This window comes from Pseudochaenichthys georgianus, chromosome 9, assembly GCF_902827115.2.
Source record: "Pseudochaenichthys georgianus chromosome 9, fPseGeo1.2, whole genome shotgun sequence".
NCBI lineage: Eukaryota > Metazoa > Chordata > Actinopteri > Perciformes > Channichthyidae > Pseudochaenichthys > Pseudochaenichthys georgianus.
In genome coordinates this window covers 30,468,576-30,492,739 of record NC_047511.1, presented here as the reverse complement: position 1 = coordinate 30,492,739, position 24,164 = coordinate 30,468,576, and the positions used below count along the sequence as shown (strand labels likewise).

The following is a 24,164-nucleotide window of genomic DNA, read 5'->3' as shown; positions in this document are numbered from 1 at the left end:
AGTCTTAGGATACAGGAGTCCGTCACTAGCTGACCATAGGAATACAAGTTATGTTTTGTAAACTATTGTCAAAATATAGATGCAAACAATGAAACTCTGTGACTGCAAACGTGTGCTTTGATCACACAAAGTGTCTTTCTGCCTGAGTGCCGGCTGTGGACTAAGTTTCCAGCATTTTGCACACAGCAGGAGTTTGTCCATAAGGCCATATGCCAGCTTGCCCCCCTCCTCCTTCTTGTCTTTTGTTATCTGAATGACCCTAAGGTGCACGACCGACCCAGCTGCCCCTGAAGAGACACCCGCTTATTGACCAACTCTCAGCTCCATAGAGTCCATTACCTAAACCAATTTAAATCAGACACATTTCACCTCGCTTCAATATTGACCATTTCTTTGACTTTCCTTTTCACCTCAAGATAATACCTGATGAATAGAAACAAATATACTTACTGGTTTAATGCTGTCTCATATCCAGTGATGAATGCATTTTGGTTTTGTGTTGCAGCAGCTGTGTTCAGCACCAGAAGATGTGTTGTAACTGTTGATAGCTGTTTTCATTCAGTGACTGTGGCAGTGATCGTGGTGCGAGGTTTCTATACCTGAACAACCATGGCCTATGCTTTCAATTCTATCCAGCCCACTTCAACATTTAATGATTAAAAAGTCAGTTTTTTAAACCTGGAAAAGCTCCGACCAAATAATGCCAAACACAAATCTTTGGCAATGTTATGCCTCTGATGGCCGTATGCAGTAAAATATTGCACAGTTTATGATATGTGACAGCTGCTCTCAGAAGAAGGAAGTAGGCAAAGTGTGCACAAACAGGGCTTCATTTGTCTCCGGCGTCCAAGGCTCTCCGTCCTTTGTGAATCATGTGAAAGAATTCAATGTGCTATTCACATACAAATATTCAAGGATGATAGATACCAATGTGCTATCAAGGCACGAATCACTGGAGTGATGTTTTGTGAATCTCCTCAGCTCATTATCACCAGTTTGAGTTTATTATTGCAGGTTTTATTTTTCAGACACACTTTCCAATTTAATGGACTGTATGAAGCTCTTTAGTGATTCCGATCCTGAGTGCTAAACTACGGGAGCAACGGGCTGAATTTAACATCGTAAGAAGCCTCCTGCGCTCTGCTAATATGAAACATGGACTGGTCTAGCAGCTCAACTACTGATTATGTTTACCCACGGCTTTGCCAAGGCAGAAGAGGCAATGGACTTGTACCCAATGCAAATCAAACCAACACTGGAAGGCGGCTCTTTAGTGATTCTTTAAGAGATTTAGGGGGACATTACATTGCAAAATCGTAATACCTAAAGGGATGTTAATGTGAAAAGTTAGAAAGATAACAAAAGGATTCGTGATAATTCAACCATTTTTTCTGTGACAATTTCCCATAGGTCCTGCTAGTCTATCCCGTCAAACAAATTTAAAAGCGAATTTGATATGTTTTTATCATAATGAGACCAGGCTAAAAAGTATAAATTCCTCCATGTCGTGAACCCTATCGCATATTATATATATATGTCAAAATAGTTGCAATGAGTTATTTTTCAAATTGTGCAGACCGAGGCTTTACAGTATGGAAAACACAATTATGTTGAAAATATATGTAAAGTATACTGACAACTTTTACTTTGTACCCAAAAATAGTTTTGACGTTCCTCCGCAAATCCCCAAACCATAGCTCAGTATCCTGTTTATTCAGCATGATGGACTGGCACAGCAGGGTGGCACGTGGCTACAGAGACCGTTCAGAGGTTCATTTCCTGGAAATGTGTCCTTGAGCAACACACCAAAACCACAGCTTGCTTTCTGTCTGGAGGGCAGCGTCAGTGTGGTGCGTAAATGTGAAGCGCACTCTTCGGCCGGCGGCGCTATGACCCAGCTGCTGCAGCCTGCCCAGCTCCACCGCTCCAAGTCTGCAAAGCTGGAGGAACGCATGGAAGGAAGTCATCTGAGAGCTGTAGTCCAATTTGTTGCTGTTGCTGGAATCAGGATATCCTTCCAGCTCCTCGCTGAAATTCCAGGGATTTTTTTTTTTGCTGGTTGTACACCCTCCTCCCCCCTGAAAGTAATCTCCCCGCTTGTCGCTCTGTCTCCGCCGGCCTCTCTTGGACTGTTTATCCACAAATACTTCCAAAAGTGTGTTTCGACCACTGAAAAACGGGATGTGACAACTGTGATTTATTTGTTCTGCATTTCGGCACACATTCCTCCTATTTCCTATGGATCGAAGAGAACAGATTGGACATAGTCTACCCGTGTTGCGCTGGACTAATGGTGTTGCCTACATACACGGAGGACTTCGGTTCGAAAAAGTTTAGGAATTCATTTTTCCTAAAACACACTCCAGATTGGTGCTGGAGGGGCCGACTCTGCGTGAGGAGTGAGGAGGGAGTGGGTTCGTAACGGACTCGTACTTTGGATTTACGCACAGGAACCTTTCCCTCAAACACTGTCAGTCGACACCATGTGTCTCTGATTTATTCTCCGATCTCAACTGTGGATTTAACCGGTGTACGATTTGTGTTGACTGGACTGTCTCAACTGAAAAACTGCCGCAAAGCTGATACTCGCACATCATCATGCATCGCTTCTTGGAGAAAATCTGCTGCAAAACTGAGGGAAGTCGAGAGGCAGCATGACTTGCGCTCTGGATTTCTTTGAATCTACATTCCATTATCCTATAATATCTTAATGCTGTTCAATTTTGGTTTACAAATATGATGAAATGGCAGCCCCGGAAGAAGGTGAGTCTGGCTGATATTTGTCTTCCAATTATGGCGATAAATAACGTTTTTGTGTTAGAGCACAAGTTGAAAAGAGGTGGCTCAGTCACAGACTGCTGCTCTTTCTATTCGCTTACTACAAATGATACCTATAGATAGCACTAAGCAGATCAGCAGTATGCTGTAGGCTTCTGTACTGATCAGTTAACAAAGACTACTTGGAATGATGAGCAAGTTTTTATAGCATTCATTTGAAGATCTTTCTCCTATTAATAAATGTTCCCCTCTACTACATTTAAAATATTGTAAGAGAGGCACTTATCAGCTGTTGTGCACTGCACTAAATACAACCTATACTGTTCACGCATAGTGCTAATCCGGGGTATGACATGTATTGCTATGTTAATGTGTTATACTCCTGTGCTTTGTATGTTCTGCACCTCTTAACAACATCATAAAGGCTATCATTGTTATCTGGACTAATCAATAAATCAGTGATTCATGTATCCTGTAGTGATTATTTTGAGTTGTGGGCACAAAAAGTGTTGAAACCTGGGTTAAAACAAACTTATGACAATTATCCATATATTATACATGTATATAGAAAGTGAAAAATGGCATCTTACTAATATTTGCACCTTAAACTTTCAGAATGAACTGGCACCCCCCTCATTTGATACCTATATATGATAGAGGACTGTAAGAGAACTAAAACATGTTCCTTCTTTCTTTTTTCTACAAGTACACACATATTCTTCAACACATTTGTATTCATCATGCATTCTTATTGCCCCATTTTCGTAGCCTTGGAGTATTACAACATGGAAAATGTCTGAAAATCATCTGGGGTCTATAAAAAATGGAATGAAATGCCTATGGTTTAGATTGTTACCAGCAGGGGGCACTTGTCTGACAAGAAGTAGCTTTCCTTTGCAGAAGTGGGCTTTACACTGGTCTAAAGTGAAAGAAAAAAAATTAAAGGATGGACTCCATCACATCATCCTAATCTTTATTTTCCCCAAAAGACTTTGAACAACAGCAACATAAACGTTTGCAAGATTTTTTTCTGTGTGGCCCAGATTTTTCTGCCCTGTCAGCTGAGACATGATGATGTTGTATCTGTAACTACCCAGTATAAATAGCACTGGTTACACATACAAGAAGTAGTGTACCCACTACTACTGGCACTGTTTGTAGCTGAAACCCACTTCATTGTGTGTGATCCAAGTCATTTGCAATCTCTCTGCCTAAATTAATTTTGGTTTGTCATTTGTTCCACATCAAATGTCATTAATGAGGATAATCTCACCCTGGAAGAAGTAAATAATCAAAACCAAGCGTCTTAATGTTGAATTATCATCAGAAAAAGATGTGAGCATGCCCAAATTATTTCTACAGCTGTGCAGTGTATCTGCCAGAATCATCCCTGAGACCCTCTTTGAGGACTAAAAGCCTTTTCCCACTGCGGGAATTGATTCCCCGCCACACTGTAGTCATATGAGCTCAAGCTTAAAACAAATCATAAAAATAACACTGTCCTTCATGTGCATATTCTCTTTTCATCACAGACCTGGTAAGGGTCTGCAAAGGGTGAGCAAACAAGTGTACCAAATCTGATGACTATCATCAAGGAGGGGATGCGTTTTTTGTGATGTTGATTAATTAACCTGTTGGTCATGTTGCATGCAAGATGCATACATATGATCACAAGCAAGAAACACACTCACAGGGCAGTGAACAATAATTTAGATTACTTGTTGCGATCCACATAGTGTGTATGTGTTTGTGTGTCCTGCTGTATGATATTGTCTATTCACCCGGGCCTTATGCCAATCATGTCGCCTGACTAACATATTGAACAAAGCAGGTAGGACGCTGGAATAAAAACAGCTTTTGTGCTTCGCATAGTAAAGAAATTGATTTCTGTGTGAAGCAGTTCTCTCTTCTAAAAGTGCACACACAATGATGTCACAAAAGATCCTTCAATTTCCCAATCCTGCTTCTTGTTTATCCACTTTTCAATCTGTCTCTTTACTCCACTTGAAGTACGATGGGAATCAATAGAAAGTGTAGGAGCATCACATTGATTCGGGCTGAGTGTCCTGTCCACCTCTTCATAATGGATTATACTAATGAGTCAAAATTACAAATATATGATGTTGAAGAGAAAGGAGAGCCATTCCCTTAATGTCGCGGGTAGATTGCTTATCTGTTTTGGAAAAAGGAAAGTAGTCAAATCTCTATCACTGGGGATTTCTATGATTCACTTTTAACTGTTATTTTTGATGTAGTTGCTCTGAGCACCAGAGCTAATTTAGAGAGAGTGTCTATTACACAGCGTTTAAATGTGATGGGGGAATGATATGACTCAAGGCTGCCATATGTTTTTGATAGAGGTTAGATATATACCCCCCTATCTGTATGGCCAGTGACAACCGGACAACCAATGCTTAAGAGGAGATCGCCCTTTTGGAAGGCTAAGTGCGACAAAGCCCTTTTCCCTTTAAAGTACAGAGCCACTGATGTTTTGTGTTTGTGAGGCTGAGGAATGCTAACATTAGACCCATGCTGTGCCTAGTAGCATATGTGGAAGGGTGGGTGTACAGCGGCGGCCGCTGCAGTCGTCTGTGGTCAGGTTGTATTAGAGGAAGGTAAGCATTAAAAAATGTGGACAGCACCTGTCCTGAGGGGAAGCTAACTCGTTGAGTCAGGTAAGAGATGGCAGCGAGCCTAAAGTGCACTGAGAGAAATGAAAGCCACCAGGTTGCATTCAGAGAATGAAGAACCTGTGGGATTGTGGGTTTTTAGGACAATGGATTGCTTTCCTGTGTTTGTGTATGTGTGCACACAAGCACATGACATGAATTATGGACTCCAGTGGCTTGGAAAGTTTCTATGTGAATGATATCTGCCTGTATCAGAAGGGTTTAACTCTGAGTTCAACTGTGATTTTTCTTTGTCCAAGGTTTTTTTATGCAACAGCATTTTTATTTTTGCTACCAGATGTTTTTTTCTATTTCTAAATCATCTTTAGCCCATGTATTCAGAACTGCTCACAACCTGTTAATTTGTTGGGTGGTCTCGTATTACAAAGCCAGGCTCTGCATTTGGAGTTCACATTATGCCCTGTGGCAGTGTGACCAAGTCCAAAGGAAGCCACTGTTTGTTTTTGTGGTTGTGCCAGATGTTTCTGTGGGTTGCACACAGTTGACGAGGCCTTCTCACCTGAGAGGGCAGGACGCCTTGCTCATGTTTCTGTGGCCTGGCTCACGGGGAGACAGAACCTTTACCATCAGCGGGCGCACTCTTACATCTCTGACCATGTTCATTGGCTTTTCACATCGGGGAGTTTCTCATGCTGCTTTTCCTCTTTGATTTGGTATTATTTATGAGCTCTCCTTAGGGGGGGAAAGGGCTATCTCTGCCTCCAGTGCTCGGTCTGTCCCCGTGACGTCTCCTGGCTAGCAGCAGCCCAGCAGTTATGGAATACATTTACAACAGGGGAAAACCCATCAGAATGTGAAGAGAAGCGCTGCAAGACACATCTGAGCAGAGAAGAAAGCGGGTTAGGCTGTCAGTGGGAGAAGAAGTCACTTGGGAGAATAGAGTGCTGGACATAGATTGAGATACATCAGGGAACAAATGAAGACTAGATTGTAGGATTGTAGGAAATTGGATATTGAGCAGAATAATTGCTGTAGACCTGTAGACATTGACAGGATCTGAGATGGTTGGAATTTAAGAAAGTGTGAGAAAATGGGAAAGGGTTGGAGGCTGGAGAATAAGATGGTGCAGGAGATCCGGAGTTTAGGAGTGAGAGACCCTAGAGTGATGCAGAGGAGATAATTAATGATAGGGAGTGATGGCACCTGCTGTTCCTGATGCTGTGCAGTATTTATGGCCCAGCATGCCGAGTGGAACGGGATGCGGCTGCGTGGCCAGCCCCCTGGCTCGTCCTCATGGGGCCTGAAAGGAAAGGTGTGGGGGCGGGGGGCTGGGTCAGGTAGGAGGGCGTTACGAGGGGAACAGCGACTCAGCAATTCAGCTGAAATGTATGTGCTGTACTCACTCTGTTAATCCTGGTCCACCGCCTCCCAGTGGGAGAGCTGGACAGAGATGGAGGACAGGATAAAGAGCAAGGCCTTCCTACGTCTTATCGTGACGCAGTGGTCTGCGGTACGCACACGCTGAATGTAGGCTATATGCCCGGTAATGCCCTCTAGGGAGTCCACTGTCAAAACACAACAGGAGAAACAATTGAAACAATGCTGACTGGGCCATCCTGCTCCCATTAATCCTCATTCCTGGGACCTGCAAATTCCTCTGAGTGTCGAGATAGATTTTTGGCTAGAAACTGGTAAATGCTAAGATTGATTTATGTGTAGAGCGATTCATTTGTAATGTTTTCCTCCAAGCCTCAGAGCACTCATTTCTGATTTGCTACAGCTTTCCTTTACCCCCCAGTGGTTTTGTTAGAGCAAATGGAGCAATGTTTGAGTTTATTGAGGTCATTGTTCCAGGGGTGTGGTCAGCTGCTCGCAGGGCTCAGGAGGTGCCTGACTCTGGGTGCCTCCACCGGGGAATAAAGCGGACCTGACTTGATGGACCACATCAATAGGAACACATTTCCTTGTTCTTTGAGGTGGAACAGGCCTTTGCAGGATTTAAACTCTATTATTTTCATTCTTTTCATTGGTTAAGCTTCTGTATTATGTACTCAGTCTTGCATATACTGAGAGCCAGGGTTTCAGATATAAGCTGGATAAAACATGTTTTGAATAAGGGCTGTCATTGGCACAAAAGACACATCCCCTCAGCGTATGGCCTTAAAAAACATGCACACTTTTCTCTGTTTCACAACATTTATCAGAGTACAGCTGCCAACACCGCAGTCACAACATTCCTTAACTCGACACTGTACTGGTTCCAGTGGGCCGGGCATCGTATCAGCTCAGGCTTCTGGCCTCGCAGCTGTCTCCATCCAACTCAGTGCTGTGTATACTGACCAGAGGTGGCGCTAGACTTTTTCACTGCCCGTCACGGACAGGATCGTAAAATGTCCGTCAAAATTCAGTATTACCCGTCGGCCTTTACACTCTTGTGGTGGGGGGGGGGGGGGGGGGGAGGAGAGCACAGTCGTGAACTGTCAACGGGGGGCGGGGCGCACGCTCGTGAACCGTTAGCACCGTGGTATGCATGCCCACTGCACCTCGCGGGAGTGAGCACAGCGTAAAGCCAAAACTCACAGACATTTCAATGATTTGTACGGCACAGTTGGGTTTGGAAACGGTATCATTTCCTTTTTGGCAGGCATGCATAACACCGGAGCCTCGCTGCGGGGAAACTTTGGCGCTGTTCCGAGTTTGTTCTAATCCGTCAAAATGACGGACTGCTTTCAGATTTTTCCGTCATTGTTAAAAAAAATCCTTCATAGACGGAAAATATTCGGTTAACGCGACCTCTGGTACTGACAGACATTTGCTGCTAGTGTGTTCCAAAGAGGGCCTGTGATCCAGCCTGGATGGAGACGTGTGAAGAGCACCACTAATGCCACCCTGCCTCATGCTGACGCCCCTAAATCCCACTAATTCCATCTCTTCTTTTGTCAGAGATGGGATTCATAAACCCCTCTTTGAAGGCTCAATTTTCCAGGAGTGTGTCCCTGGCTTAGCTGTTGGCTTCATGTGTCCAGCACTAGACATTTCATTCCTCAGATTGACGGCCTGGTCTGGCACCTGAGTGTTCAGTATCTAGTCCTTGAGTAGATTATTGATGATTTATATTGACCGTGAAAAAACAGAGTCAATTAAGCCCTGCATCTTTATGACCACTGCCCACTTGTATAAATGGCACATATTACAAGAGAGGAGCAAACTGGATTAGCCTGAGCTTTGCTTTCCTCTTTAGAAAAGGAGTAAGTGCTGTGCAATGTTTTTACAGTCATACAGTGTAGCAGACACACACAGACGGCCTCAGTGGAGTGCTTCTCAAGGGGTCACAGAAACAACCAAGCCCAGAGCAGATTGTTTTAGTTCCCCTCACCGTCACTCTGGCCTATCTGGCCCTGCCTCTCCTTAGTTTTCCTACCATGTTGAATGTAGTGAGGGGAGCTAAGAAAGGTTTTTACTGCTGGCTGTAAAATGCTGCAGGAAGGAAGGAGAAATGGTGCCGAGCAAGACCCACTGAGCCTTTCCCCCCTCTGTCTCTGAGGATATTTATATGAGGCTTATACTGGGATACTTATGTCAGGCATATGTTTATAGTCACTAAGATATGTGGGCCAGGAGCGCTTCAATATAGTCCATGGGCTTGTCTCCTAAGGGAGATTCATGATTCCAGCACCCTTAACAAGGCAGACAGGCAGGTGGTGACTGACAGGCACGCTGAGATAAATTCAGTAATGAGGACTACAGAACAAACCTCTGAGGTCTACCTACCGTGCTCCCCTATCTAAAATGATCTCATGCCTCATAGATTTTATATATTTAACTAGAGGTTCTGTTGCAGTCTAATAGAGCCGTAGCTACTTACAATATAATGCTCTCTTTGCATCCTCCCCCCTCATCTGTGCGCTCTACAGTGTTACCTCCTGTTGTGCATGTTCTTGCCTCTGAAAAAATAAAATAAAAATCTTTTTGATTGTTGTTTGTTTGTGTCACTATCTGCAGCCTACATTTGTGGATGTGACTTGAACTGTAATGCCTACCCCAGCCTCCCAGCTCCAGACAATTGCATTGCCACCTTTCCTTAAATGAGCTTGATGATAGGAAGGATCTGTTTGTGTGTCCATGAATGCGTGTGTATTTTTGCCTTTCAAAATGCCCTTGATTTGAGTTAGCCTTGAAGTCTCTTGAAAATGATTGTCTTGACAGGTGAGTGATATCCTTGTGTCCGATAGGAAATGATATATGGAAACGCTGCGATATTATCATCCATCAGAGATGGAATACTTTTCTATCTTCTCTCTGGCAGCCAGTTATTCCCCTCCTCTAGCCCTCTCTCTTGATCTATATTCATGTGACCGGGGTCAGAGGCCACATTAGAGCATGTATTGTTCAGCAGTCTGAAGAGTGCTCCAGTTACCAGTGTGAAATCTCAAGCATCAGCGACTTCTTAGTTGTTTAAATATACTCTACGAAGCAGAACGCAGCTACAGCGGCGGGCCAGACACTACACAATCTCTCTGGTTTGAAGTTACATTATTTTAACTAATGTCTGCCTTAATAGCCATGTAAAATGTGTTTGCCGACTTCGCCACCTGTCTGGGTGTTCTGCATGATGGAATTAGAACATGTTTATTGCTATGAATGCTACTCAGTCTTTTGCTATAAAAACTGGTATATGCAGTCGGTCCAGCTGCTTGAATGAGGGCTGTAAAAAAAGATACATAATCGCTCATTGGAAGAAAAGACTATAACTTGGCACACAGCAGTTGGTGTAACGCTTCAGGTGTGAAATCACTCCCACAATTTACATTTTAGAGTATGAGAGCCACCCTTCTCTGCGTCTTATGAACAATGTTGTCTTTTTCAGAGAAGGCTGCATCTGTTGTCGTGCTATTTCCCAGGCATAATGGTGCAATAGTGTGTTTTGACAGAATAGTATAGTTCAGCTGCCCCATTAGGTCCGTATGAAGCTAAGGCAAAGCTCAGGTGTGGAGATGCTGACTCAAACTGCAGAGCCCTGTGGTATAATGAATGAATATGTTGTGCTTTACAGACACTGAATGCTTCTCGTTTGTTGTTGCTGGGCAGTTCACTGCTTTACAACACTTCCCTGGGGACATTGTTTTACCATAGCCATGGTGGCTGGCATTTGGTCATGTGAAAGTATCCATGCCTGTGTCTGTCAGTGGACACGACTGCATGTGTCCATCATGCTCTGAGCAGCAGCAGAAGCCTTCGTACAGGTCTCAGTAAGGCTGCACAGCTGAACTTACACACTTACTTCTTACCTGGAAGGATACCGTTTCTATTTTCTTCCAGACAACTGAGATGTTGTATTATTTATAGCAGTGCCGTGCACAGAAGCTCAAAAGCTATCATCTTGAAACTCATATGTATTCATATTAGGTTCTCTATTGCATTATAGTTAGTTTGAGCTAGGCTGTTGACATTCACACCAACACATCTATTTCCCCCAGCTTTCTATCCCTCCAGCCCCTCACTCCTCCTTCCCCGCATTGTGCTGCTGCTCTGAGCTAACAGAACAGGGCCTCGGGCAGAGCAGGTGCGGGCTGCTGTGATGGTGGCTCTTCTGACGCACACACATGCATGGAGGCACTCAGGGGAGACAGGGTTGGCTGTGGTACTGCTCTCAGTAAAATGGAAGAACATGATTGTTTGTTGGACAGGAGGAAGAGCTCTGTGCTCATTGTGTTGTGTGGTCGAGAGTGAGCAGGTGTTTAGAAATTAAAGCAGTCCTTCATGTGCCAATATGCTCTTGGTCCTGATGGTACAATTGTGATCTGGTAAAATCCTGTGCGCTTCAAATCTGTTGACAATGCTGGGTGTTTCGCTGCCAGTTTGGGTTTCTGGCAAAAAAACAAATTGAATTTAATAAGTTGGTTTGTGCCTGTTGCTGTGATTCTACAGTTGATGAAATTACATGGCTTAAGGCATTTACACATCAATAGAAATCTTGGCCTAGATGCATTGATTTTGGAATGATACGATATAAAACAACTTTGTTAATAAAGAAGGGATACTGTCTAAAACAGTACGGAAGAGGCACAGTTACACAAATGGATTAATAGTTACTTTCTTCTTTCAGTGGTGTTTGTCCTATTCTTTATTTCTTCACGTTGTGCTTTGTTCTGTAAAAAAATATATACTTGACATTTAAACGGATTTCTAATCAAAATGAGAGACAAATGTAATGGCTGTGTGATTGAGCTGTCAGTCTGATGGTTGTCGGCAAGACAACTTTGATAAAATCCTTGGAAATCAATTATTTCAGCTACAGGAGTAATAATTAGAAACATTTTGAACAATAGCAACATTGCTGATCAGTGTGCCGCTTTTCCTCAGTGCTCAGTATATGTGAGACATGTTTCCTTTGTAAATGGAGTTTGTCGGTCTTCTGAGCACAGTATGACAAACAGACAGATGGACTGGCAGGTTGACAGATAATGGAGATGCGAAAGTGGCGAGCGACACTCCTTCTGAGACACCTCTTTGACTGTTATCACTGCCACTTGTCCCCATTCCCATAAAGAGACACTCATTTAATTCCCCATGCTCGTTTCCTGAGATGACGGAAACTGTCGCCCTGGAAAGGAAATGGCTTGTATCAGACAAGGTACACAAAACAGAAAGATGTTATCCATCCAGAGCGCATTCTGTTGCTCCCATCAGCTGTTGATGCACGTGCTTAGTTGTCTCAATCAGAGCGCGTCTTTAAGTGCTTTCCTGTTTGGGAAATTAGCGTCAAATGATCTTGTTTGAGTGCCCATCTCATCTTGGCTTGTGTGATGGTGAGTCCCGGGGGGGTGTGTATGAGGATTCAGATCGGAGGTTGTTGAGAGGAGGGGGAATTATGAAACCTGATTAGAATATGGTTTGAGTTAATTAACTAAGGATCTTTTTTTTCTTCTCATTCCATCTATCTATTTGTAATCTAATAACCGATGGTGGTTTTCCAGTTCCTATCATAGGAAAATGTAACTGGTCCCACGAGGAAGAGGGAGGGGGGGAGAAATGATACCCCTCCCATTCGCCCACCCACCCACCTCCTCCTTCACCTCCTGGTCTCATCCTCTTAAAGCTGTGCTGAGGAGCTAACAGATGTGATGTCAGAGCAATCAGAAGGCTTTGTTTCCGTCAATGCTTAGTTTATTCCACCGGGCGCTGTGAAACTGACACCATGTCTGTCAAAGATCCTGTAGGTGTCTCACCATTTAATTAATTGAGCTTAAAAACGGCATTAAGCGTTACAGAAACAATGACCTGATTTCTTCACGTGTCATCAGACTCTTGCTAACACCTCCAGATGTTATGTTTCTGTAGGCAACAACTCCACACGTGACTAGTTGAACATAAATTGCATCATGCTTTTATTATATGGAGAATAATGAGACCATTGTGATTTGATATTGTAACAGCGCTATGGTAATAGTAGCAAATGGTGGGCTTGAGTTTTCCAGCTGCAGTGTGGACCCCAGACATAATTAGGAACAGATGGCGGAGGACCTCTCATATTCGTTTCTGTTGTACTTCCTTCTACCGTCTTTGTTCTGCCTGCTTCTACCAACTTCTGTGTATCTCTCAAACTTCTCGGAGTGAAGTAAACTTCTTGATGCTGACACCCTCTTTTGTTTCTGCTTGTTGAATATCTGAGCAGCTCTTGTCATGGTAGCTGATTGGAAAGATCAAGAGCTGCTCTTCGACGCCAGTCTCTTTGTACAAAGAAGTTAAAGGCCAAAAATGCAATTCAAGCATTTCTGTCTACCCTCGGAGATGACACTCATATTAGTGCCAACGTCTTGCTTTCCTGTCTCGCATCTTTTTCTTCCTTTTTCTTCATTGTCTGAATTCAAACCCCTCATCTCTCCCCATCTACCTATGCATATCCTCTGTACTCCATCTGTATGTTGGTGCCTCTTAGGAAGAAACAGCCTTTAGCTGTAAATTGGCCCATTTCTCACATTTCATTTCCGAAAGTTAAAGCAGGTAGAGAGTAGTGGGGGGAGAACATGCTAGCCAAGCACATTGGTTGGACTGTGAATTCATTAGTCTCCCTGGGCCAAAACAAGGGAATAAGAGTTTTTCTCAAATTAGCCAGAAATCATGTCCTTTTCTGTTGCCTGTACAGTACACAAGCCTCTTATATACCGGTCGTGAAATGAAACGGAAGCAGGCAGTTAACAGAGAACAGTTTAAAGCACACCAGACTCAGTGCTTTCCTGAGTGAAAGACATTTCCATTATTCCACCAATGTGTAAGTCCATAAAAGCATAAAATTAGATATCTGTGGAGCATAAAATTAATTCTGAGACCTCAAAAGGTCAAAGGATATTTTCGAACTAAACCCACGATTAGCTCCTTGTTTGACATACAATGTTAATGCTTGGTAAGAAGTCACCCAGTGTGGAATTGCTATGTCCAGTTACACATTAATCCAGCTTTGAAGTCTTTAAGTCTTTTGTGACCTACTAAGGATTAGGGAAGAATTTCCCATATTGTTCTGATGCGTGTACATAACATTTGAGACATCATTGAAATCCACGGTTGCGGCGCATTTTTGCTGCTGTGGCAATCTGTTCGTGTTCGCTGTCCCATTTTCCCCTGTCGCCACTTTCCGCTGTTGGAGATTAGGGGAGGAAGGGGAGTGTAGCAGCCAATTACAGTTATATCTTTGTCCACTGACTGCAGCCCCTCTGCTCAGTCAAAAGAGCAACCCTCTTTTCTCAAGCAGCCCAATTTGTCAAGATCACTCATTCAGATTGGTGTCGTTTTTGAGTGGGGGCTGGTCCTTAAGAGAGGAATGATTACGGCGGAGGCAGATGAGAAGGCAAAATGCAGATGATCCTTAATCTCTTTTGAGGAGTCGCACCTCTTCTTGCTTTTCTTCACCTCTTTATCTCATGATCCCATTTCCTTTTTGTTCAAGGTCTTCCCGGTGTCCCATTGACCTCTCAATTCTTTCTCCTTGATTCCGCTCTCTCTTGATCTCATTTCTACTCTTCATTATCTCTTCTCTTTCTGATTCCATTTCCCAATGTACCACCGTCCCATTTTCGTCTTACACTTTCTTTCCGCTTGGCAGCAGATTCCTTTAATGTGTGGATGCCACTGCAACGACCCTATGTAAATGTATAGGCTAATCTGAGTTTTCATTAGTTTGTGGACATGAATATTGCATGACTGGTTCTCCTGTGCTATCCCAGATTAGTGCTCAGTGTTTTCCCGTGGTTAATTGAAAACCATTATAAGTGACTGCAGTCAGGAGTCGTGCTCCAAAAAGCTTATTTCTAAGGCTGTACGCTCAGGCTGCTCTGATCTCCCTTACCCTCCGCGCCCCTCCCGTCAAACCCAAAGCCCGCTTTTCAAATGGACACCAATCAAAAGGTTCTTCTGGGAGAGGCAGAGCAGAGTGTTGGGAAATGAGGTTAAGTGCGCAGACTGACCGACCTTCAATATTGCTACGCCCTTCCTTATCAGAATGTGACAGCCCGTGAGAGTGTGGAAAGGAAGAGCTTCGTGGGACGGGTTGTAATTGGACTGGGATACCAGAGAGTAGATTAAGCATTCAAGACTCCAACCTGTCTATTTTCAGTGCATGTAGGGTTTGAGATCACACATTCAAATGTTTTTGACAAGAGCTTCTGTATCCTTTCGCATTCAATAAACAACACAACATCCATTTTCAGAACCTTTACATCCCGTATTAATTTTGGGTGGTAGAAGCCGAACATGGAAAAAATGTCAACAGTGAGTTCCTAATTTTACGCTGTGTATTTTGTTGCTGGTAGTTAAAATCTTCAGAAGAGTGTCTGTGGGGTGCTATTTTAAACAAGCCCCTCTCCCCTTCTCTATCTGATCTTGTGTTGTTACTCGGGGACATGGGGGGGTTGAGCAGAGTGTGTCGAGACTCTTTGGAAACAAGGTCCTCCATGTTGCCCCTGGACACGTTCCCCTTGTCAAGCAGCTAATTTTATGCAACCCTCATCATGCCTTTGGAACAGAGAAAAAGACGGAGAGAGATATTATCTTCGGGGTAGTGCCGAAATAAGAGGAGGAAACTGAGTGGAAACTCTTGCTATGCATAAAAGCAAGCGCTATATCATCATGGGAGCATGTTTTCCTGCCTCCATCCTCTTTCCTCATTTATGATTTTGAGACGGCTGTTGACGGTCTGATTCCCTTTTTACGTGCTTGGGAAATATGCGAGACATTTACACATCAGCAGAGATGGATATATATGAATAGATGTGTATGTTTCACAGAGTGCATTTTGAGGATGCCAGTACCTGTGGCGAGTGTTTACTCATACCACAAGACTCTCCCCATAATTTCCTATATTTTCCACCCCATTATTTCTCTGTCAAATATTAGTTTTTTCTGCACTTTCTCACACCTGTGCCGGTTTGTTTAAAAAGAGCAACGGAATTCTATTTTCTACTTTGACCTTGATGTTCTGCTGACACATTTGTGTGTGAGACGCACATTATCTTTCCAGCTGAATACTCAAGCATTTTCCTCTGTTGCAAAACATGTCATTTCCTTTTCCTCTTCCCACACCTTTCCCCCTCTCTAGTACCACCACATGATGCTTCAATGCTGGCTTCAGGAATGGAAATGAGATGCACGGTGGCACTGTGTCAAAGAGCAGCAGATTGAACATTAGCCTGAATGGTCCAGCAAATGTTTGCAGATTCTTTTATTCAAATTAGCCCAGACTATTGGCACAGAAGCCAAGGATGCAGAGGGAGCTCGGCGGTGGACACCTGCTCTATTAACCCCACATGATGTGTTTGAGTGTGATTGCATGAATTATCACAACTACAAGATATAATTCTGTGTGTGCTATTTGTGTTTGCCTCTGTGTCTGTACATGTGGCCCATGAGAGCATGAAAATAGAGAACAGAAGTTAGATTTATCCGCCTTTAGCATCTGATTAGTTGTTATGTGTGGTATGTCTGCTTTGTGTTTGTTTTCCCAAAAGCAAAGTTTTCCACTTTTAGTCGAACAATGAAAGTAAACCTGAGCAGAGGGAGGGCTGCTCCTGCCTGACATCAGACAGCATTATTTATGGTGTGTGTGGCTGTCGTTGGTGTTTGACTTATTGCAGGGTCACAGGATGTGGGTGGATTTAGATGGTACTTTATCACTCTTACCTCACCATTCTTAATCAAGTCACGTCCCACCCTGTCAGTATGCTGGGTCACCTCCAGTATCTGCATCTGTATCTGTGTGTTTGTGTGCTTGTGTCTGTAGGTATAGTATATACTGTATACGTGTGCTGCACAACACCACTTGATACTATCGACTTGGGCCACACACCATTTACCTCCAGAGGCTGATGTCATTTGTAGACCAGCATTCAAACTCTCTTGTTTATGTGCAAAATTAGAGGACATTACTGGATGCACTGAATATAGTAGCTAGTTCCTGACATTTGATTTATGGCAGAACATCCCATTATACCTTCCCCTATGTCGATTAACCACTAGACTACAATACTGCAAGAAGTAGACTTAAATTCACTTTAGATTCGATTTATGTTTTAACATTTCATTTTGTGCAGTCAGTCTTGTGCTTTTAAAATGTAGGCATACTGTAGATCATATCATCACAAGAGTAGACTATTGCTTTAACATTGCACTTCTATGATTTTGTGGGTAAGGATTAAAGTCGATGCACCAGAACCAGATTTATATTCTTTTTTTATTCCACACATTTTTCTTACTTTTCAAAACCTTGCACTTACATTACCCACAATGCAACTCAACCGCTGACAGTTTAGTTCTGATGTGTTGCGTTTCTTGCAGTTAATACCACCTTAAGCTGCCAGCCTCAAGCTGAGATGAGCAGCGGGCTACAGAGATCTGATAAGTTAAATCACTTAAGGCAATTTACAACATTTTGAGCAGCTCTTATGGTGCAACCAAAAGCTTTATACAACTTTTTACACATATGCAGTAATACAACCCTAGACTTGAGAACCGACTTTGATGTGTATGCTCGATGGAGTTCCCCTTTACCTTGTAAGACTAACTCCTTGTTGTATATACAACTGTAATCTGACAGTGTCACAACAAGCTCTCCTCTTGTGTGGATCTGGGATTTTATATCTTTACAGTATACAGCATATCGCCCAAAGCCCTCCTTCTGTCCTTGGCTGGTTTGTTTGCGCTGACAATGGCTGCCTTGTCCCGCTTTTAACCTTAGTCTGCAGGCATGACTGATGGGATTCACCAGCCTCCTTCCTGCTTCACCTGTCACCGATGATATATGTGTGGGTAGAACTTTACCTATGCTAGTTTGTCTGTGTGTGGTTGTTTTGAGTGTGCCAGTGTGTGTGGGTGTGTCAGGTCTTTGACTTTGACCTATACTCTTGTGTTTTGTTTTTTACTGCAGGATTTGTCTTTGTGTGATTTAATGTAGGAGTAGAACAAGTGTCTGCAGCTCTCCATCACACATGTGGTTTGACTAAGTCTCGGCTGACTAGATATCATGTCAGACTAGATAAATGTTTAATGCTAGTGGATGTAGTGGATTGCCTTCTACTTGTCCTGATTAAATATTTAGGGGCGTCTGAATGGTGCATTTGACATTGCTAGGTGCTTAGGGACTCTGGTCTCTGTGTGAAGTGTGGGAACATAACTGACTGCCAGCTGTCTGTTTGGCTATGACTAGGGTACAACTGGGACCTCTGTGAATATAACTGGTGGCAGACCCAGAATGGGAGGTGAGAGGCGAGGTTATATTTAGCCATGTCCTTCCACAGCCCTGCTTCCTCTTTATACAGCTCACCCCTGCCTCTGTGAGAACCTTTGCTTTGTCCTTTTGAATATATGGGACACTGGACACAGATAAAACTTAGGTTGGCATACAAACTCAATTTAGATGTCTGCAGACAACTATGAGCCATGTATTTCTTAGTTCAACTTGATGGAGACAGCAAATGCTGCCAATTTTCATAATACTGTAAAATGGAGTATACATTAACTAAAAAATAGTGTTTCCGACTACAGTAAAAGTTCTCCAAAGGAAAGAGATTGAGTTTATTTCAGTTTCCATCTGGAAAAACCAGCGAGGCTCGAGTACAAAGACAGGCTTGGATTAATATCTTAAAATCAAAGAGCCGCTCACGCACCGAATGGCATAATCCATTTACCTGACATCTTAGTCCACACTGAAAGTGGAAAAGATGGCAAGGCAGCTGTATTTATCAGGTTGCTGACCATTCTTCATAGTGGACGCTGACAAAAACGGTTTGGTATATAAATAAATGAATGTGTAATGTATTCAGATCCTTTGTCAGCTCTTTGGCTGCTTGGTAGATCAAGTGCCTTCATTTCTCCTGCACAGATTACAGCAGATGTTACTATTTGATATTTAAACATTGGCAACAGAACTTGAAATGTCCAATATAATATTCACTGAGCTTTGATATAAAATAGCAGATAAATCTTGCCATCATAAAAAGTATTATCTTTACAAGTGCATTGGTGTGTATCTATTTAATGGATCGCAGTAGGCATGACAATAAATGAATAAAAAAATACTGAGTGTGAAAATAGAATGAGTATGAAACCGTGTAGAGTTGGCTAGAATAGATAGTTGGATCTCAGTTTCTGAAAAAAGACATATAACTCTTCCCGTTGGGAGATGATCTGCAGAGGTCTCTCCCCTTCTTACCATATCCTTCTTCCTTGGTAGCAGTAAGAGGTGTAAGTATATCAAAAGCATATCCTGACATGGGACCCCTGGGATCGACTCAGTAGACACCTGGTTGCACCACAGATCACTTAACAGCACTGGCTCACACTGGCTTCATTGTTCTGGGAAGCTCACAATGGAGAGATGCACACGGAGGCGTATTCTGCAGAGAGACACGATGCATTCCTCTGAGGTTACGATGTAGTGAACGTCCTGGCACTTTCTCTAGCGCACACATACTCACATCCACATGGCTCACACAATCCAATAGTGTGTCACCCAAAAAGTCTGCAACTGCTGAGATAAAGAGAAGGCAGGCAAACTGAGTCCAGCTGGAGAACATTCCCTCGGGTCTACAGAGGAAAACAAAAGTAAGCTAAGAGCATGTCTGACTTAGCCTGTCTGCTTGGCTGGCCTGTTGGACGACCCACAAAGGGACGCGGGGGATTGATCAGAGGAGAAGAGGGCCTTCACAGGAACAGCCTGGAGGCAGGAGAAACGTTCTGCTCCACAGTCAAATATACTACTGAGGAGACAAATGCTCAAAGGATGAAAGCAGACTCAGATGTGATCGCTGCCTTAGCTCAGACATGTCCCACGATGTACGTAGATGCTTTGATAATAGTTGGGCGAAAGGCTCTGCATCTACTGGTGGTTGGCTGGTGCTTGTATTTGCTGGACACACCCTAATTACCGTACGACAGATAACTCGGGTTCTTGGAGTTATTGAGTGGCTCTTGAAAATATAACTGTCAAACCAGCCAAACTCTCTGAGTACCATAGAGCAGATGTGCTTTCATGTTTTGATAGAAAAAAAGCTTTAGAACTTTGTGGGGGCTCAACTAATGATTTAAAGTGTGACTTGTTGTGGTTATACTCAAAATAAGCAGATTTCATGGCTGTGTTCACCCACTGTCTATTCTTTACAATATTCTAGAGGTTTTGTGGTTGGACTGTAATGCTATTTTCATTGTGTGGTTTACTGTTTTCGCTGGTATCTGTTTGTTTGTTGTACCATTCTCTTCAGGAATGTTGTTGGGTCTGCTTTTCATTAGCTGGACTGCAGTAAGGAATCTGACCCATGATTTAAGGAGGGGGGTAGGAGGGGTTAAAGCATGTATGTTATTGTAATCCTTGCGTGCCTCTCTCTCGTAACATTGGTCTGAATCACAGCTCATTAGTGTTCCTTTGATCCTGAAGTTCTGACTCTAGCACTGCGGTGTGCTGCTAGTTAATATGTCATGCCTTAACATGACTGATTGGTTGACACATAACACTTTACTTCTAACTTCTCAAATTGTATTTTTGACTCACCAAGGGCTACAGCTATCTTATTAACTTATTAAAGTCATTTTTCTCAACCACCATTGACATAATATTGAGCTAGTTATTGGTCTCTCGGTTTATTGCTATCTAAATATTTGTCTGTGTGGGATTAAAAAAAGCCTTAATGCTAAGAATTTGGATTGATGATTTTTAGTAATCACATTTCTTGAGGAATGGTAGTTTCAGCTCTAGATGCACCACAAAATTGGCTTTAAATGTCATCATATAAACTGCACCCACCTCACCCCTTACCCCCCACACACAGTCACACACACCCAAGGCAAACAGTGATGTTGTGCCCAGTGTTTAGGGAACCTTGCTGTGTGGATCAAGGCAGGATAAGTGGTAAAGTATGAAGGAGGCCTTATAGGCCCTGTTATGGCTGAATGGTTTAGCTCTAATCCGATTGAGCATGCTGGGGGGACTTGATGCGGGCATCAGGTCCTCACAGCTAGACAACCAGTGTGCTCACACCTGCCACTCCATTCACCTCAATGTTTTAGCTGATTACCGACAATAATTAAAATGTCTAATTATATCTGATTCACCATCAAGTAGGATTTGTAGAAATACAGATTATTAGCTTGTTTGGTTTTGGCTCAATTACCCACTTACCTCCCGTGGGAGCTGTAGCTCGTAAGGAAGCTCTGCCAGTTCGATATCTCCAGCAGCTCCCCGTAGCTCCCCCTCCTTAACACCTGCAAGCATTCACACTAGATCTGCCTTTTGGTCAGTGGGACTGTGTAATGATGTGGGGTTACCAAAATATGTTTTACTGGCTCACACATTGGTGGCTCTTGTTGAAAGAATGAATATTCAGAAACTGTGTCGCATGTAAGGAAACAGAAGAGCAGAGTAAATTATTCATAACAGCATGTCATTGGGGTTGTTGAAGTTTGTCCAATCAAACCCACAGAAAACATGAGCAGGTTTCTTGAATATTGAAAATAAGGAAAGGACTTCTTCAGATTAAAAGCGAGAAACCAGTGGTGGAAAACGTGAGTGGCAGAAGCAATCCTCTAAAGCAATCTATAGCAGCCCATCCAGCCTTGAAGCAGCTTACAATAGCTCGGGCCGTTTCCTCAGCATTAGCAGTCTTGTGTGGGATGCTGTATAATCTACCTGCCAGATTAAGATGACATGGTCATTGTCTAGAAGAGAGAATTGAATTATGGTGTGTGAAGGGGGTTTAAATGAGATTATGGGGAAAGAACTCATCCAGCATGCGTGAGATTTGCAAAGTCAGGAGCTCGGCACGACTACACTACACACACTCTCACTTTTCTCATGCAGTGTAAGCTATTTTGCATACACTTAAGCACCAACACAAAATATGTGATTGTGAACATACACACACACACACACACACTCACATTTGCTCTTGTACGCCCATACACATTTAGCCCATATTCCAGGTCACACTGCATCGGGGCTCATATGCTGCATCCTTAGGAAGAGATGATGATTTCCTTTCTCCTTTTCTTTTTCGAGTAACATTGCATCCTCTGTCTGTGACTCTGTTTTCAACTCACTAAAGTGTTTACTGCGTTGACTCGCTAGGGTTCCCCTAACACAAGTATATGGGCTAATCCCCAGGAAGAGTGTGATTAGCCTAACAACTCTGCAGCATATTTAGTACATGTATCTGCTCTGTTTAAGCGCGGCTAATCTCTTAGCATCCCCAAACTGCTGAGTTCTCATGATCCTCCCTCTTCATGTTTACACTTTAACTCTATATCTCTTTTCATGTTTTTCCTCAGGCTCAGGCTGTTTTTTGCTTTCCCATGGAAGCGTGGCAGTATATGTGGAGGCTGAGTGCATGCACGTGTGTCAACCTGTGCATGTGTGTGAAGGGGTCTGCTCTGTGTGGCAGTTTAATTCCTTTGGATGCTGTTATCTTAGAGGATCTAACTGTATGTGTTTCCCCTGAGGGACAAGAATATGTTTAGAGATGCAGCAGCAGCAGCAGCGGCAGCTTACCATTTATATTATCATCATTGATCATCAGGTGATAGGACACACAAAAGGCTTTACAACAATAGTGATGGTATCAATTAATCACATTTACAGTATTTTGCTTTATTAGATAGGATGTGATCTATTCCCTCTGAACTGTGTTTCTGCCACACGTACACATGCATGTGTGTCTGCGCCTGCACTTCTACTAATGGTAGATGGATTAGAATTAGCAGATGGACTGTATTTGCATTAGCCACCCGGGTGATAACACAGACGGAGTCAATCTGGTGTGCAGGGCTGAGACCAGGTTGTTGCTCACTGGGGTAGAGCCAGGCCAGGACACCCTGTCTGGGACTCACAGCAGCAGGGGGTCCGGGTTGGGCCCGGAGTCCAGTCTGTCTGCATATGGAAGCTAATATTAAAGAGGTCAGTAGCACATTGGTTAAGTGGACAATTGGATTTGTGTTTGTGTGAAGATTGAAACAGGCAGATACAATTGGACATGTTACCGTGGTGCTTCTCTGCAAAGGTGAAGAAACAGAATATGACAGGAACATAAAAGGAGAGGAGGAGGTTACAAGTGGAGAAAGGCAAGCACAGTGAGAGGAAGGAGGGCATGTGAGGGGAGCTCAAAAAAACCCAGTCAGTCAATTAGTTTTCTTATATTTTAGATTTAGATATATTCTTGCTTTTTTATTTCCCTTTGTTCTCCATTATCTTGCTTGGTTATCACAGTCCCAAGCTCTCCAAAAACACTGTCACAGTGTTTTGCTAGGCGAGGCTTGTGTTTGTGTCAACCAACCATCACATTCCCTGCAGAGACGGCCAACTCTTTTCTCTTCTCTCTGTGTTTCTCAGATATCTATTCCACTCTGCTTTCTTGCTTTGAAAATATATACAGCATGCTTTCAAGAAAAACCTTTTCAATGATTATGGTTGCACAATACATCCAACAGTTGTGAAAACATTTGTTTTTCTATTTTACTCTAACTTGAAAACCCTGTTTTTCATAACCAATGCAAATTGATATCCTCATTGAAGGCCATGTGTGTTCTTCTCCAATATGTGCCCTTTACAACCCCATTCAGCTACTGTTTTCTAAATGCTAACAAATGAGTCTTGAAGAGGTCAGGCAAGCCAGACTGCTGTGACTATTGCTCATCAGAATCCTTACTAATCGATGGGAACTAGCCTAGTAGAAAACAGCAAATAAGAAGCATGAGGTTGTCGCCGTGCTGGTGCCACTAACAGCCACATGCAGACTGTGCAGGGTTTGAAATAAGTGGCAAACTTTTCCTGCCAAAAGCAGACGGCGAGAACTCTTTTTATAGATGCAGCTCTCGAGTTAAGAATTAAGAAGTGATAGCAACTTGGCTCGAACTACCCAAGGGTCCTTTGCAGTAAAAAGACACAGACGTACTGACAGATACTTAGTGGGTTGTTTTAGTGGCGGTTTACAAGCATGGCAGTTGTGGAACAAAAGTAGAGATGACGGCTAGTATGGTCTCCAGAGTTTTTAAGCTTTCGTGCAGACTTCTATTTTGGGAAAATGATTCTTTGAGAGAACAAGAGAGTTTGGGAGGAGGGTAGGAGAAGCAGCTTTTTTATTGCACCCATTACATGTCATCACTCCAAACTAATCATGTCCTGGAAATTGAGCCTGAGAAAGACTGCTGAGCTTGGATTTACTCTGGTCCGGCCCCCTTACCCTCCCCCTTTTCTTTACTCTTTCCCTCTGTCTCTCCCATTTC

General features: G+C 43.1%; 1 protein-coding gene across 3 annotated transcripts in view; it reads left to right on the top strand.

Annotated features, from left to right (window-relative positions):
• The window catches only part of LOC117452380 (tetratricopeptide repeat protein 28-like), a 190,948-nt gene that overhangs the window by 68,184 nt on the left and 98,600 nt on the right, over positions 1–24,164 (top strand). The window contains exon 1 of one of the 3 annotated variants that reach the window (XM_034090976.1): positions 1,908–2,763. The exons of the other annotated variants lie outside the window; for them this stretch is intronic. Coding sequence (XP_033946867.1) covers positions 2,737–2,763 — 27 coding nt within the window. The 5' untranslated portion in view covers positions 1,908–2,736. Of the gene's footprint in view, positions 1–1,907; positions 2,764–24,164 lie in introns of those variants that run through there. 3 annotated transcript variants of the gene reach the window in all.